The following is an 18,132-nucleotide window of genomic DNA, read 5'->3' as shown; positions in this document are numbered from 1 at the left end:
GCGAAACACAAACCCCCGAGATGCGAGAACGAGAGAGAAGGGCTCTGGCAACGGCCGTGTGGGTTGATGTCCGCGGGGCCTCCGCGCGGCCCGAAGCGGCCCGAGCACGGCACCGAGGGCCGGACGAGGCCCAGCGCGACCCGCGGCTGCCTCCACTGCGCACGGGGGGAGAGGCGAGCGGGCAGTGGGGGTGGGAGTCCCGGCGTGTGGGCGGCCTGGAGGGCATCGTCGCTCGGGGGGGAACGATTGTGGCCGGAATCCCGGTAACCTTTGTGCGGGAAGTTTGCGCGTGGGTGTGCGGGGACTTCGTTATCTCCCGCGACGCCGTTGCCGTCGCCGCAGCAGCAGCAGCAGAAGAAGCCGACGACGCCGCCGCCGCCCGCGCATAAAGAGATGTTGGGTTTAAATATTGGCGAGAGGCGCGACTTTGGAGTCGCGAGGCCCTCGGACTCATGGAACAGGGGCCAAGAGACCGCGGTTACGCGGGCGGCGGGGGGGGAGCTCTGCTCCGTTGTTCCGTGCAGGTGAGTGTGGCTGTGGAGGTGCGGACAGGGCTCGGAGGGATTCCGAGATGCGCCAAGAAGGAGACGAGAGGAGTGTTTAAAATGTAAACAAGTGAGGACAATGTGCTGTCGTTTGTGTGCGTGTGTGGTGTGGTGGTGATGTGGGGGGGGGGGGGGGTGCGAATTTATCGTCCCCACGTTTACATGTCGATGGGAGTGGCTGCGTCCTTTGTGTCGTGCCGCGACTCTTGCGCCGAAATTACGACGGATAAATAAAATTAGCAATCGTTACGTCGGTGTTAATCGTTGCTGTTTTATTATTACGATTGCTACTATCACGGAAATTATGATTTTTTTTATTATTTTATAAACGCGTTTAATAGAAATATGCGCGGGTCAATGCTGCGAAATAATAAAATAAAAACACGCGGTTATTGTTATGAACGCGCGGCTTACAGTGGGGACCCGAGCGGCAGATTTTAAATGTAAAATAGGGGGGGGGGCGGGGGGGGGGGGGCGACGCTCCATAATTGAGATTAATTCGCGCTTTACAGTGCTCATAATAGGCGCTTGAAGTCGACATTAAGAGGAGACGCATCCGCTGGCATTTTATATGGCACATGCAGTCTGCAGAGTCCGTCACGAGATCAATCCACCGTATGTACAACAACAACAACAGGCGCGCTCGTGAGCGGAGAGAGAGAGGATTTGGGGGGGGGGGGGCGTTTGCAATGTCCAACGATTTATTGCCAGACATTAGTTTTATGTGTACAATAAATATATACTGTACGCGACCAGGCATTGCATGTGCGTGGTCTCTCTCTCTCTCTCGTGTGTGTGTGACACGCGGTCGCACACACACACATTTTGATTTTAATATACACGGACTGTAAAAAATATATATAACAAACTAAAAAAAATAATGTGTGAGCGTACGCGCGTACGTGCGCGCGTGTGTGTGTGTAAAAGTGTCAGTCCCATTAGGTTTAACGACGTCGCTGTTTGCACGTTTCGCACGCGATGTCGAGACGGAATCGTGGCGTTAACCGAAGCGACACAAAGGGGGTCTAACGCACTCAAATATGGCGCCACGCTCGCTCTCGTCCCTCTCGCCTCTCTGGACGGCGGATCTCCGTTGTTGCTCTCTGTTGCCGGCTGTTGCCGTCCGATGGAGGCCGAGTGGCCGGGTGAGGAGGGGTTTCTTCTGCTGCTGCTGCTTCTTTCTCCTCTCGCGAAATTTATTTTTTGTCGATTTTTTTATTTCTTTCACCGCGCGGGGAGGTTTGCGCTCAACAGAACCGCGGGCGCGCGATATTTTAAGCGAATATAATGCGCACGGCGAGGTTATAACGGGTACAGGGCGGCGGCTCCGGCTATAATATTAATATGATTTATCGTGCGTGTAAATAGAAGGATCGTTGTTGGCCGCTGTTGCCCCACCTTGTCGCGTGTTGTTGCACGTGTATGATGTTGCTCGTTATATGAAGCGGTGTGGGTGGTGGTGGCGGCGGGGTGAACGGGAGGCAACTTGCTTAAGCGTCTCGTTCGTCGGCGAGAGCCCGACTCGAAGACCTCGGCCGAGATTAAATTCATCGCGAGTTTACGTTGAACGAGTTGTCGCAAATGCTAAAGCCGCTCGCGAATATTGTGGCAAAATTTGCCTACCGCGCGTTTTCGTAATTGCTCCGGAGAAATGCGCAATGGATTTATATTCTTAGATTATTGTTAATCGTCAGCAGCAGCAGCATGCCGTTATTGCAGAAGAATAAGCAAATAAATGTGTATATGTTACTGCCTGTCTCTGCCGTTCACAGTACAAATCCGATCCGTGCAGAAATCTCGCTCACAGCCCCGAGATGTCTCTCCCAGCGAGGGGTGTGCACATTTCAACACAGTCACACGCATCTCACACTCACACACATTGCACACATATCGCACACTCACACATATTGCACACTTCACACTCACTCACATGCATCGCACACATACTCACACACATTGCACACACATCGCACACACATTGCACACTTCACACTCACACATGCACATCGCACACTCACACACACGCATCGTACAAACACACTCACACATCACACATGCACTCATACCCTCACTTACTCACACGCATCGCACACCCACACGCATTACACACTCACTCGCTCACACACATCGCACACGCACACAAATTATACAAGTACTGCTGTGTGTGCTTAGCACACACACACAAAGCTACAGACACGCATACACACACTAAGTATACGAGTACAGAGGGCCGTGCATATATCACACAAACATTCACACACGACCTCAAACACAAACCCACGCACATAAATTCACACCAATTATACAGCGATGTGTGGTCATATCGCGCGCACACACACGCACAAGATACACAAACACAAAGGGTATGCACATATTACACACATATAATTATATACATCACACACCCCAATTATACAAATACAAAGGGGGTGTGTTCACACGCACGTATCACACACGTATCACTCAGACATATATCACACACACAAACCATACACCCACTCGCGCAAATAGATACGCATGGTCCTACACACAATAGCCTGCAGTTATCCACAATAACATGGGCTGGTGGTATGTTCATATGACCCACACACACACGTATACAGTACTTATTACAACACACACGAACAAATATACGAAAAAACAATGATTGCGCCGATATGCAAATTCAATGTTAGTGCGTATGTGCTTATATCACACGCACGTATACTAATAAATATACACACCGATAATTACACGCATTTGCACACCCAGAAAACATGCGAACCAAATATACGCACCTATACTTACAGACAGGGCAATTATTCACACCGATTTATAAACACAATGGGGGGTGGGGGTTGGGGAATTAAACAATATACGCATAACACACGTAATGTGCACGCACGCGCGCACACGAATACACACACAGTGTAGTGTACGCGTGGGCTGATGTTACGCGCATCTGCCAACATATACAAGGGTTTATTATTCCGTATGATGGCCGTGCAGTCTCGAAACTCGCACACACACACGAATGTGCACACACACGCGAAATATAGGTATACACACGAACGTGCAATATTACACGTGCACACACGTACACGCATACAAATTAGCAAATATATTGACGCGAATATGCACGTGCAAAAGGATGTGATTATAACGTTAAGCGCACGCGTACACCCGAATATACACGCGCACATATGCATGCGTATAGTGGAGTATACTTATAATACGCAAACAAAGATAAAGACAAAGATCCCCCGTGTAGCCTTTAACACCCTCTTGGCGGTGAGTGCTTGTTATGACACACGCATACATATATATGATGTACACAGGAATACAGTACATTGATAGGACAGTGCGTGTGTTAGCACAACACGCACCTATGTTTACACAAAGGAAAAGTACTAATCGAGTGTGGGGGTGCAACACACGTGTACATACGCTGTGTACTCACACGAATTTACACGCAATGTGCACTTAATTACAACTTGGCACGCAACTATACAGACACACACTCAAATTCCGAAAACGAACACGCGATCTAACCAAAAAAACCCTATATTATGGATGGATGATATTGGTCGCGAAAGCCTGCCACGTGTTAAAGGAACACAGTGGCCGCGTATACATGTACGCATTTGTTAATTATTACAACTCACGAATACGAATAAACGAAATTATTCTAATGTTGGTGTACGTGCAAATACAAGCACGGATACGGTACACAAATATACTAAGATACGAACACATACCGTACACGCAGGCACACACACATGTGGACAAACACGTTAACGCATATAATTCACACGAATGCACAATTGTACATGCGAATACGCACTAAACGCACGTGAACACACGCAGCTACATTCATATACGAACGGGCAGAACGCACACGCGCGTCCAGACGCACAACTACGCGTTGAGTACACGCTTAAACACGTTATACAGCTAAAGGAAAAAAAGCAAAGCACAAACAACGCACTCGGGCGCAGGCCATATACACAAGGACAAAGAACCCCCCCCCCCCCCCCGTTTAGCCTTAACAGACGTTTTGGGGAGTAAGCGATGTTAGCGAGCACCTATGCACCACACATGCAAGCACAGATATACGAACACACACGCAAACGCGCGTGTTCCAATACAAAAGCAGATCGAGCACACGTTGACACGTACAGGCAAAAACACCCTCGCACTCACACCCACGCTCTGCTCTTTACGTCAGGAGAATACACACGGGAATGCACACCCACGCACACACCCTATTGTGCACGTTACGTCTCACCAACACACACATGACACGCGCGCACGCACACACTGGCACGCACACGACGTGTGTGCCCTACGCGTCAACAAATCAACGCACACACACACACAACGAACGTGTGCACACCCACACACCCTCCAGTACAGCATTCATCAAAATGCACACCCGCATGCCGTTGTACACGCGCGCGTGTGTGTGCGCGCACTATACGACACGCAAACGCTGGTGCACACAATAAACACACATCCAACGAATGCTGCACACACATAAAAGACACACAGGCGTACACACTGCCATGTGCTCTCTCTCTGTATTTAAAAAAAATATAATTCAGCTATGTACGTTAAAAAAAATGCACACACACACACACTAAAGCATACGCTCACTCACTCGCGGTGTATGTGTGTGCACATCACACAACTGCACACACACACACCCGCACTCACGTTTGTGTGCACATAAACACCCACCATCCATCACTCTCCCATCACACGGCGGGCGCTCTACCAGGGCTGCGTGTAGGAGACACGACTACAGCTCTCCGGCCATTTTATCGCTGAGCGCCAACGCTGAACGCCGCCGTCATTTACCAGCGGGCGCGTCATCGCGGCGACGGTGCGATGGCCGGGGCCCAGGACGGTTGCAACTCGCCCGCGCGCAATGCCCCCCCCCCCTCGAAGGCTCGGTGAGGCCAAGCTTTAAGGTGGTGGCGGGCCTGAATTGCTTTTTCATTCATAGTGAACTCTTAAAATGTGAAATCAATGAATTAATGATTGCCGGTCCAACGCGAAATATGCTGTGCGCGTTCGAATGCGTTAACGCGGCGGTGTGCGGGCACGCAGACAAACACTGCGCTGTTTCATGCAGCGCTGCCCGCTCTGCGTGCACGTCGCTCGCACACTGTGCACGCGTTGTGTATATGCGTATTGCGTGCAGCTGCCTGCCTGTACCCTGTGATGTTAAATGCGCGCCGTGCACTCACACATTCTCCCGCTGCACGCGGTTGTTCATTAACACGGGGAGCGCGCGGGGATGGGGGGGTTACTATTGTTGTTCCGTTATGCTGTCCCGGCACGGGCACGTCGAGTTTGTGTCGAGTCAGCTCGCTTCTCGTCGCCGCTTTTCGGTACCATCGGCTCGGCACGGTGCAATTACGAGAAACCCCGCTCTCTCGCTCCTTCTCCCAATAAATCGATGTTAAAAACGCAGAAGCGCCTCGGTTGAGTGTTTGTGTGCGCGTGTGTCCACGTGCGTGGTCCCGGGGCCTCCCCTAGGACGAGCCAGTATCAAATGGTGCAAGGTGTAAAACATCGCCGCTCGGGAGACAAAGGCGGCCGGGCGTGGTGCCGCTGGTCACCCCGCGCGCCGCCTCGTGCGCCATGCCACGGCCTTCACGGGTGCTAGTCGCCAACAGCGCTTGCCCCAACAGTCTGCTGTTGAGGCCATCGGGAAAGGGAATCTTTGTCTCTCTTGGTGACGTGTGCGTCTGCGTGGCGCTTCCACAATCGCGACTCGGGAGCTGGCGTGGGGTAGGTAGGAGGGGGTAGGGGGGGTAAGGGGTAGTATGGGGGGGGGGGGTGAACAAAAAAAGAAGCCCCGAGGCCCGACCCAGCAGCCCGGGCCCGACCCGACCCAGCAGCCCGGACCCGACCCGGGCTCGGCCCTCCGATCAATCACTCGAAGGGACGACGTGGCCCCGATTACTGCTGCTGCTGCAGAAGAAGAAGCAGCAGCAACAGCAGCAGCAGCAGCTGCAGCTGCGTGAAGCCCGAGGCCCGCGGACGCAACAACGACTTCAGGCGAGCGGCATAGAACAACAGTTTTATTTCAGGGAAACTATTTTGATCAAAAGTGTGGGGGGGGGGGGCGAGGGAGGGAAGGGGGGGGGGAATTCATAGAAAAAGGTTCCGTTTCTTAACTTGTTTGGTCCGAGTCCCCTCCCTAAATGAGACCGGACGTTCACCTAAAACCACAAAGCTACCTAATTCATCTTGGTAAAACACCGGGTCTATATACATTAAATAGACGGATAAGAACACTATACCCTCACATAATCAAAGCAACGTGATCTCGACGTTACAAAAGCAACCCCCCCCCCTCCCCAACGAAAAAAAAACAAACTGCAACTCGGCAGCCAATGTACGAAATGAAATACTGAAAGGCATCGCTCAGAGACGTGACACACGCTCGCCTCGCGATGGGAGCTACCGGCTTCTGCTGAACCCTCCGTACTACAGCCAGGGCTTGAACTCTCTCTCTCTCTCCAACATCAACCACCACCACCACCAACCACCACCAACCACCACCTCCACGCGAGCAGCTGACAAGTTCACGTTGTCGATAATAATTGATTGCGTACGATCAACCACGATGTAAAGAAAGTGCAATGCATCGCTGGTTTTAGCTTCTAGACATTCCTACATGATATTTAAATAAATAATCACTTCAATTGTCTTTGCGCATTACGGGACCCCCCCCCTCCCTTTCCTGGACTCGTGCGGATGGAAGTTGGTCGCGACTCGAGGCTTACGGGGGTCTCATCGCCTCCTCCCTCCGTCTCTCTCTCTCTCTGAGCACACGGGCGTGGCTGTGTACACACACACACACGTGTGTACAGGTGTGTGTGTGTGTCTGCGTGTGTACAAATTCTCTGCGTATACAAATGTGTATCTGCGAAACTCTATGCGTACACGCGCGTCTTGTGTACCAGATATATGACGTGTGCACAAATGTGCCTGCGTACCCTGTCGCTTTGTACCCTGTATCTTCGTAAAATATCTATGTACACGCGCGTGAGCCTATGCGTGGTGTCTGTGTAGCAAGTGTGTGTATGCCACGTGTCCGTGTACTCTGTCTCTGAGTGTACTCGGGGCGTGTCTGCGGACGGTGTCTCCAGTGTCCCCTATCTGTTGAGCCACGCGTACGCTCGCACAACTACGTCGTACCCTGTGTCCGTGTGCCGTGTGTCCGCGTGGCATGTCTCTGTGTGTAAAGGCGAGTGTCCCCGTACGAAGTAAAACGTCCTTCGCGTGCGTGCCGTGGTTGTGTACACGAGTGCATCATTATCTGTACACCGCGCCAATGTTCCCCGCCGTGTTGTTATTGTGTACAGGTGGTTGTGTACCATATCTGCGTTCGCATGCGAGCTGCGTGTGTTTCATTCCCGTGCGTGTCTCCACCGTACGGATATGTGTACACGTCTAAGTGTGCATCCGATGTCTGTATAGAGTAGTATACCATGTGTCATGTCTGTTGTGTTAACCCCTTTGTGTACGAGTGTCTGTGTTCCACTCCTGTGTGCACCCTGCGTCTGTGTACAAGTGTATGTTTGTTATATATGTGTACACGCGGTGATTGTGTGTACGTACGTACGCGCGTGTGTGTGTGAGTGGGGAGCGGTGGTGCAACGGTTAGCGCGCTGCACTACGAACCCTTGCCACCCGAGTTCGAGTCCCCGCTCTCGGCCTAAACCAGCGACGACGATTATCATCTGAACCAGTCGTGGGTCTCCCCTAGGTCGACTCCACCTCAAATTAGTGCGATGTGTAAACATCACCACCGGGAAGACAAAGGCGTCCGGGAGAGATTTCCCGGCCACACCATATACTTCGTGTGCCGTTCCAGCCTTCACTGGTGCTCGCGAACAGTTGCCCCATAGGTATGCTAAGGCTATACCGGGGGGGAGATATTTGTTTGTGTGTGTACAAGTGTGTGCGTACTATATACCCCGTGTATACGCTCCACGTGCCTGCCTATACACCGTGTATCTGTAGACGTATGTGTACACCACGCGTATCTGTGCACTGTGCGCTCGTCTCGCGCAAAGTCTGCGTGTATACGATATTGTACTGTACTTCGTGGCCATGTATTGTCCAGGTACCTGTGATGTGCAGTGTCTGTGTTGCGCACAGAGTCTATGTTTCCGAAGCATGTGTTTCCTCTCCGAGTACTTGAACCCAGTGTCTATGTTACTGTGTCTACTACTACTGCGAGGCAGTGTACTTATCAGTGTACAGATGCACGTGTCTGTGTGCCCGTGCACTGTGAGCCTGTGTACATTGTAGTCTATGGCCTGTGTACTTGTCTGCGCGTCTGTGTACCCAAGTACTAGATATTATGTATGTCTGGGCGTCGGTGTACTTTGTCGGATTAACATGTAGGATTTCGCGACCAGTATCTATAATATAGGCTTTTTTGTTAGTTAGATCGCGTAAATATAAACGTGTCGCGATCTAACCCCCAAACAAACCTATATTATGGATTTGTACTTTGTGTTTGTGTACACGTGTGTACTTGATGCGCATGTGTTATGAATTCCTGCGTACTTTATGTGCCTGTGCCATAGAGCAGTGCACTGTGTGCTTATCTATTTTCTTGTGTACTTATCCGTTCCGATGTACTTCTCTGGGTGCCTTTTCAAATGCTTCTGGTTACTTTAATGTGCACCTGTGTGCCCACGTGCTCTGTGGTTGTTGTACTTGTATGTGTACTTCTCTCATTTGTGTACTTATCTATGCACTGTGCAGCCGTGTACTTGTACTGCATTCCCTGTGTACTTCACACGCGTACCTGTGCCCCTGTCTGCGTGTCTACGTGCTGCTCGTCTGTGTACTGTGTACGTGTACTTTGCGCGTACTTGTCTGCGGTATCGTGTACTGTGTTTGCGTATTTCATCGCACGTGTACTGTGTCTGTGCCCCTGGAGCACCGTGCGCGTTTTTGTGCTTTGTGTCTGTGTCCCTGTATACTTGTGTCTGTGTATGTCCTGGGTGTCCTTGTGTGTGTGCCTGTATCCTTGTGTCTGTGGGCCCCTGTATACTCGTGTCTCTGTGCCCTGTGTCCTTGTGTGTGTACCCTGTATACTTGTGTCTATGTGCCCTGTCCTTGTGTCTGTGTGTCCTTGTGTCTGCGTGCTTTGTGTCTGTGTGCCCTTGTGTCTGTGTGTGTCTGTGTCATTGTGTTTGTGTGTATCTGTGTGTCCTTGTGTCTGCGTGCTTTGTGTCTGTGTGCCCTGTCCTTGTGTCTGTGTGTGTCTGTGTGTCCTTGTGTCTGCGTGCTTTGTGTCTGTGTGCCCTGTCCTTGTGTCTGTGTGTGTCTGTGTGTCCTTGTGTCTGTGTGTGTCTGTGTGTGTCCTTGTGTCTGTGTGTGTCTGTGTGTCCTTGTGTCTGTGTGCTTTGTGCCTGTGTGCCCTGTCCTTGTGTGTGCCTGTGTGTCCTTGTGTCTGCGTGCTTTGTGTTTGTGTGTCCTTGTGTCTGTGTGTGTCTGTGTGTGCCTGTGTGTCCTTGTGTTTGTGTGTGTGTGTCCTTGTGTCTGTGTGTGCCTGTGTGTCCTTGTGTCTGTGTGTGCCTGTGTGTCCTTGTGTCTGCGTGCTTTGTGTCTGTGTGTGTCTGTGTGTCCTTGTGTCTGTGTGTGTGTCTGTGTGTCTGTGTGCACCGTGCCTGCGTCTCCATGTGCGCCTGTAGGCGAACCCCCGGGGTGGGTGGGTGTGGAGTGCGCGACTTTTTCCAATGTGCACACAAAGACAAAGGTCCCCCGTATAGCCTTGATATACTGTTGGGGCAAGTGCTGTTTAGCGAGTACCTATGAAGGCCCGGCACGGCACACGAGGGGGGGGGGGGGGGTGGCCAACTCCACAACCCGGCCGCCTTTGTCTCCCTAGCGGTGATGTTTACGCACCGGGTACGTATTTGAGGCTGAGTTGACCTAGGGGAGTCCCAGCATCGGTTCAGATATAATCATCACTGCTTTTGGTGGCCGTGAGCGCGGTTCGTAGCGCGGGGCGCTGACCACTAGGCAACCGCTCCCCTTACACACAACATCTCACACACACGCACTCACACAGTGACAACACAAGTCACGGGGGGGGGGGGGGCAACCCGAGGTAAAGCAGCTCTCAAAACAGACGGACAGACGGACGGGCGGCCGGGCGGGCGGTCCTGCTCTCTCCTCCTCCCTCTCCTCTCGCTCGCTCTCTGTTCGCTACAGATGAGTGAGTCTGGGGACTTCCTGAGTCGGGTGGTGATGAGACGACAGGTCCGTGTACGTGCTGTGGGAATCACATGGTCTTACAAGATGGCCGCCGGCCATCTGGGACGGGCTGGCGAGGCCCATGCTGGCGGATGATGGATGCGGGAGGTGGGGCACATTGAACACGGGGCCCCCCATGCTATCCACGTATCCTCCTCCTACTACTCCTGCGCCACCACCCCCTCCTCCTCCTCCGTACACTGCGCCCTCCTGCAGGCCCGGGTCGCCGTAGCTGCCGTTGTTGCCCTGATAATGGTCGTGGAAGTCCTGGTGGGGCATTGGTGTGCCCGCGTAGCGCTTGTGGTTGCCCTGGAAGGTGTTCATGGGCGGCCCGTTGTTCAGGGGCCCGCAGTATTGGTCGGCGATGTTGTAGGCACCCTGCTGCTGCTGCTGTTGTTGTTGTTGCTGCTGTTGCTGCCCGGGGAAGGAGGTCGGGGAACCCGTGTCGTAGACCGATGAGCCAACGCCCATGCCGTGCACGGGGTTGGGGAAGCCGCCAAGGCCGGACACGTGCAACGGGGGGCTCTCCGTGGGCGACTGGCTCCCGGGAGAGCTGCCGACGCCTTTTGACTTGTGGTCCTTTTTGTATTTCATCCGCCTGTTTTGAAACCATATCTTGATCTGCCTCTCGGTGAGGTTAAGTAGGTTGGCCATTTCAACTCGTCGAGGGCGGCAGAGGTAACGGTTAAAGTGGAATTCCTTTTCAAGTTCAACTAGCTGGGCGCTTGTGTAGGCGGTGCGGGCGCGCTTCGACGCTGACAGGCCAAAGGGGCTTTTGTCCTCCGATTCATCACCTATACACACGGCACAGAACAAAGCACGTGATGTCACCGGCCGTACGCGTGCGTTCATTGTGACGACGATTACTCCCCCCCCCCCGTTCATTGTGATGACGATTACCACCCCCGCCCCCCTCGCTAACCCCCCCCCCCGCTTCCACCCCCCCCCCCCCCAGTTTTATACGAGTGATTACATAATGTGTGTTTAAACACTTAATCGTTAATTCGCTGCAAACATCTTCAAATAAAAAAAACAATGTCGCAGCAGGACTAATTTCCTGCAATAAAGAAAAACAACTCCCGCGGACTCGTTTGCTCGGTGACTCTGCTGGTTAATAAACTACACGTCGTGTAAACGAATTGTCATCGTTTCAGCATGAAGGGTCCAATCAGCTGTTCGGCTCTATTTCACGGGCGTCTTGCGACGACGGTACAAGATGGGGATAGAGAGAGATAAAAAAAAACTCGTCCCCCAAAGTTACGAACGAATGGGAACTGTGATTTTGTTAAAAAAACCCCAACAGTTGAAAGAGAGCGAAACGGCGAGATACGTGCACGGAAGATTTAGGCGACCATAACAACAATAGGCAGTGACACGTGTCATTGACGCGCAGGTACCTGTCACAGGAGCCCTGCAAGTACCTGTGACGGGATCGTCTCGGAGTATCTGTCACAGTAGAGCCGTGTGGGTACCTATCACGGGAGCGTGTCTGGGTACCTGTGACGGGAGAGCTGTTGCTGTTGTTCGTGGCTCCGGTGCCGGCGCTGTTCGCTCCGCCGCCCCCGCTGCCCCCGCTGCCCCCACCGCCCCCGCCACCGCCGCCGCCGGCCCCCTTCTGCTTGGAGTTCTGGCGGCTCTCCTTCATCCACGGGAAGATGTGCTTGCCCACAGGCCGCCTTCGAGGCTTGCGGGGAGCCGCCCGGAGCCTTGCCGGAGCCGGACGTGGCCAGCGTGGCGCCGCCGCCGCCACCGCCGCCGCTGCTACTCGCGGGGGGCGACAGCGACGGCGTGTGGGACGGTGCTCGAGGCTGGGGGGGCTGCTGGGGGGCCTGCTGCTGCTGCCGGGGGTCGGCGAGCGCCGGCCCCTGCTGCACGGAGGTGCGGCCCACGGCCTGCATGCAGCTCCCATTGGGCTCGCCCGGCTTGAGCACCGAGCCCCCGCTAGCCGGGGTCTGCAGCGAGCACGCAAAGCGGTGGTAGTCATTCTCAACAGATGGTGGTGGGTAGGCAGCTTGCTGCTGCTGCTGCTGATGATGTTGCTGTTGCTGCTGCTGGGGTTGCTGCTGCTGCTGATGATGTTGCTGCTGCTGCTGAGCGGCGCCAAAGGCGAAAGTGCCTCCCCCCTGGTAGGAGCACCCGCCGAACACACCGGAATTGTTATTGTAGTAGGTCGCTTTTTGCATCTCGGTGTTGCGGGGAATTTATTTCTTTTCGTGACAAGGTCTTGACACCCTTATCAAATAACATTGGCGGCGCCAGTCACGTGCCGCGCCCTCCTCCAATGACGGGCAGCAGGAGCGGTGGCGCCCCCCCCCCCCCCCCCAAACACTTCAAGGTTGGCGAGTGAGTGGAGCTGCTGCTGCTGCGGCTGCTGCTGCTGCTGCGGGCCGAGGCATCGGCTCACGACCACGGCGGCAGCGGCAGCGGGCGGCGGCGTGGGGTGGTGGTGGTGGTGTGGAATCTCAGCGCCCCGAGCCCGGCGGCTGCGGCGGTGAGGTCGAGAGGGCGACACCGGCCGAATCGTCCCCGGGCGGCTCCTCGTACAGCGAGCGCGAATGCTGCGCCGAGCGCTGCTGCCTGGGGGGGGGGGGGGGGGCGGGGAAGCGATCGGCCGTGGATGAACGCGGCGAAAATTTGTGGGGGGGTGGTAGCGAGTTAGGGGTGAGAGAGAGTGGTTTCTTTTTCCCGAGGAGTCTTTAACACAAAACGACAATAAGAAAAACCTGTCGAAAACGAGGTTGGTAAAGGAGGTGGGGGGGGGGGGGGTCTGAGACGTTGAGTCAAATCGAAGGGAGCAGACGTTATTATTTGAGTAACGCGTATTGAATTTTTATTAAGAAGACCTCGTGACGCCATTCTCGGAAGGCGCCTCTTCTCCTCTCTTCCCGACCGTTCGCGACTCGGACGTTTACGAAATCTCGCACGACACAAAAATAAAATGTGACCTTATCTTTAGCCTCCGCTCGTACTGCTTATCGTTGCGCGCGATAGGAACGTTCGTTGAAATTATTATTGTTGTTATGATAATACGTTTGACTCGTGAATTAAATTTTCAATAAACGAAAATGTTGTATTTGTCACGCGGCTCAAGCAATGTTTGTGTTATTATTCGGGTTTCCATGAACGTCTGTGACATTAACCGAATGTGCTTGCGTGCTGCTGATCGCGAGCAGAGCAAAGATGGGGGGGGGGGGGGAGTTCTGGTCTGGTCGTGAGAAGTTCATAATCCGCGGGGAGTGGTCCCATCGACGATTCCCACAAATAAAATCTTCCTCGTCATCAATGTTCGTCTCCAACGTGGCAGCACGCACGGCGCTCTCACCCCTTGTCACTAACGCGCACGAACACGCACTAACAACACGCGCGGGCTCGCGTCTCGGGCAATATTTACCAAGTGTACATTGTGCGTGTGTTTGTAATCTGTCCGGAACATTTTCTCCAGATAATGGAAATTAAACATATATATATAAAACACAACGTACACGAATGTAACGCGGACGGTAACATTATCTCACTGCCTGAATGTTAACGAATAATTCACTCGCACCGCCTTCAAACTAAACGACAACATGGAAATCAACGTACTTCGACTTCGTTAAAAAAATACAAAGACAATATATATTTTATTGGGGATAACGTTTGTACATTAACTAAATACGCAGATAAATAAGTAACGAGTTCAATCGTGTGAATTCTAAAGATTTCGTTCCCGGCCGCTTCCTGTGACCTATGCAAAGATCCCCCGTGTAGTCTTAACAGACTGTTGGGGCAAGTGCTGTTAGCGAGCATCAATGAAGGCCGGCACAGCACACGAGAGGGGGTGGGTGGCCAGCACTACGCCCGGCAGCATTTGTCTCCCCAAGTGGCGATGTTTTTTACACGTCGCACCAGGTACTCGTTTTAGGCTGAGTCGACCTAGGGGAGGCCCAGGACCGGTTGAAATAAATCGTCACTGGTGTCGGCCACGATCGGGAATCGAACTCGGCTCGCGGGGTTCGTAGCGCAGCACGCTAACCGCTACACTACCGCAAATAAACACACACGCGCGCGCACACACACACGCATACTGTACACAGCAAACAGCCACGTACACAGGCAAACGGCCACGTGCACACACACACACAGAGCGAGCGAGCGAGCCAGCCTCGGCCCCGTGGGTTTCTGTGAGGACCCAGCGACCGGCTCGGCTCAGACACAAAGGCGCGAGGCTTGCCACCCGACGTGAGACATTAACTCTTTGTGGGTGCCGGGAGGTCCCCCAAAAACACAGGGGCACCCAGCAGCAAGCAAGCAAGCACGCAGCAGCAGCAGCAGCAGCAGGAGCAGCAACAGAAATGCCCTCTTCTTATTTCCTTGGCGAGAGGCCGCCCCGATTCACGCAACCCCCCATCCACCGCCGCGACCTTTTCGCCGATCGCGGCGAATTCTACCTGCTAAGCGGGGTGATGGATGGGCGAGCTCTTACAAACCCAGAACCCCGTCCCTTCGGCCTATTGTGACCACGGCGTGAACCGCCTTCGCTGCGAGGGCACCATTAAAAGGGGACTGCTGCTGCTGCTGCCGTTGCTGCTGTTGCTGTTTGCAGCCCCCCCCCCCACCCCCCAAATGATAACAAACATCGCGACCGCCGTGCAATGGTCGTGGTGCGAGTCGCGTGAACGAGTCGCGTTTGCGTGCCGCGTTGGGTTTAAATGTGATGGTTGCGCCACACATTTGTGCCCGTTGCGAAAAATAAATTAAAGGCGTTTTTTTTTCTCTCTCTCTCTCTCTCGAAATTAACTGTTTGCGAAAAATCCACAAGTGCATCATCAATCAACCTGGAGGGGAGCCCCTGACGGCATTTTTTTTTTAGTTTTTTTTTTTAAACGGCTCCGCTCCACTTCGCGGCTTTTGTGTTGTTGCAGACAGTGCGCATTTCCTCGCTATGTTTGCGCACATCGGCGATAATGAGACGCACAACCCCCGGCGTCATATTTGCTTGGCTCGCAAACGATATATTAAACGATATATATATACACACACACACACGTATGTATATATATATCACCACTCCACGGAGCGGCGGGAAGCCGGTTCCTTCGACAGGCAAGACGGTGATTCTGTCCGGATCCCACCGGCCCGGAAGATCACTACAAACGCATCTTCGAGAGAATGGTTGGACGAGTAGCGCATATGGCTATGAAACCTGATCCGGGGGGGGGATGGGGTGAGGAGGGGGGGGGGGCGAGGCTCTCATGCATTATTACAACACGCGCGTTACACACACGCGCGCCCACTGTAAACAAATGTGACACACTGAGGCCATTTTGTCATCACAGCCTTCGTATTTATATAAAGGCGGCTATAACAAATGTGTCGGACGCGTTGCGCGCGCGTGTGCGAGAGAGAGAGAGCACGGCGCATAGAGAGAGAGAGATAGCTCCACCAAAGCCTCACACACAAAACAACAGCACACAATAAACGAGTGTTGTTGTTGTTGCCGAAACACGCCGGGTGGCCGCTGTCCCTTTAAATAACACAAGACTGAAATTAATGATTGAAAGCGCCACTGCCTCTTCAAAGACAGACGAAATAACTAACTACGAATGGTGCGAGGGGGTTCGGGGAGCAGTCCCACCCCCCCCCCCCCCCCCAGCGTTGCACCCGGGACCCCCGATAGCGACTCATGGCACACCACCACCACCACCGCGCTACTCCCGAACCCCAAATGCGGGACCCCGTGCGGGGGTCTGAACGGCGGCCCTGTGAACTGCCTCGATATGAATAAATCATACTTCCCCCTAAACACGCGAGCTCGGGCTATTGTGTGCGGTCAGCCGCCGCGGTTGTATACAGACAAACAGACACATTATATATATTTAAATAAACACCGGCGCACGTAGCCAACGAGAGGCAACAAAAACACAGGGAGCCGCGCGTTACGAAACGAACGCATTTTGTTGACGCTGTTTCTTCTGACCCCGCGAATCAACATTTGCGTTTTGAATCGTTCGCGTTTAATTTTAGCACCCCCCGCCGCCGTCGCTGCCGCCGCCACTGCGTCGCGTCCCGTGCGAGGCAGAATCAGAGAGCGGCGGTCGGCGAAGATGAATGGAGTCCGATGGTGCTCCCCCCCCCACTCCTCCTCCTCCTCTCTCCCCTCCCAGTCTCTACCCCGATACCTCCTCCATTACAACCGCGGCCTCTCCAACGAGATAAAAAAAATATTTTTAATGGAGCAGAGCTGACACATATTAAATAGAAAAGTCACCGAAATAAAACAAATGTTTGACCCCCCCACGAGAGATAGATCTGCTCCGAGGGTCGCGTGGCGCAACAGTCGTGGGCGGGGGGGGGGGGGGCGCAGCGCTCACCCCCCCCCCCCCCCCGCGTCTCCGTTCCGGCGGCCATGTTATATTTCTTTAATTTTTTTTTATGATTCGCTTTCGTTTTATGATGACTCGGGGAAACGAATCCCTAAATGTTTTGGGCCGAGCCCCGCTAAAGGCTCTCCCACCACACCTGCGCTGGTGACGAGACAACAAAAGGCGGACGCGGCGGCGGCGGCGGAGGCGCGCGCGCTCTCGGACGCGGACGCCCGCGCGCCCGATTCCCCCTGAACTCTTTGTGAACCGCGCCTCCAGTCGAGCTCATAAATCATCGCGACGCGAACAACTCGGCCCTCGGCAAATGAGTCGATCCTTACCTTAGCCCCTGCCGCCAGATCGCATTTATATTTATATATTTCTCGCGTCCGCCTTCTCCGCGCTGCCGGGCCGGCTTCGATGGCGGAGACATGCAGAGACGCAGCCCGAGCGCGCGTTAAGCCGCTCGCACACACACACACACACAGAGAGGCGCGCGCGCGCACGCACACACACGCACGCAGACACGCGCACACGCACACGCAACGCACACACACCGAGCCCAGCACACAGCCGCCACTTGGTCCGGTGCCGCGCAACCTGAGCCGAGCCGAGCCGCTTACAGTCGATCCAATCCGATCCGTGCCGACCTCGCCATGGCGCTCTGGAGGCCCTAGGAGGGGCCCCGTGGCCCTACGGGTGGGCAGGGCCCTGTCCTCCCCCCCGCTTCTTCCGCCCCCCCCCCCCCGCCACCAGACACGGGTCGGGGGCCTGTCTGACTGCCCCCCCCCTCCCGCGCGCCCGCTGCTTCAAGCGAGTGTCAGGGTAACGCCACCCGCCCTCTCGCCCTGGCGCACGGAGAGAGAAGAAGCGGGCCGGGCCTGGCGGGATGCGTTCGTGAATGCGGCCCGCTCGCAGCCTCTGCGCAAAGGCTGCGCGCGTCTGGGCGGAGAGCGCAGCCGTGTTCG

General features: G+C 54.1%; 1 protein-coding gene across 1 annotated transcript; it reads right to left on the bottom strand.

The window, feature by feature from the left end:
• Positions 1-6,639: 6,639 nt before the first annotated feature.
• LOC133346127 (homeobox protein Hox-A3-like) lies at positions 6,640-17,898 on the bottom strand. The gene is given in 4 exon segments (XM_061557563.1): positions 6,640-11,614; positions 12,318-12,489; positions 12,491-13,397; positions 17,788-17,898. Coding segments are annotated over 3 exon segments (1,527 nt in total). The 5' UTR covers positions 13,004-13,397; positions 17,788-17,898; the 3' UTR covers positions 6,640-10,772.
• Positions 17,899-18,132: the final 234 nt, after the last annotated feature.

Source organism: Lethenteron reissneri, chromosome 23, assembly GCF_015708825.2.
Source record: "Lethenteron reissneri isolate LAM-NWPU_2019-01 chromosome 23, ASM1570882v1, whole genome shotgun sequence".
NCBI classification, from domain to species: domain Eukaryota; kingdom Metazoa; phylum Chordata; class Hyperoartia; order Petromyzontiformes; family Petromyzontidae; genus Lethenteron; species Lethenteron reissneri.
This window is presented reverse-complemented; position numbering and strand designations above follow the sequence as displayed.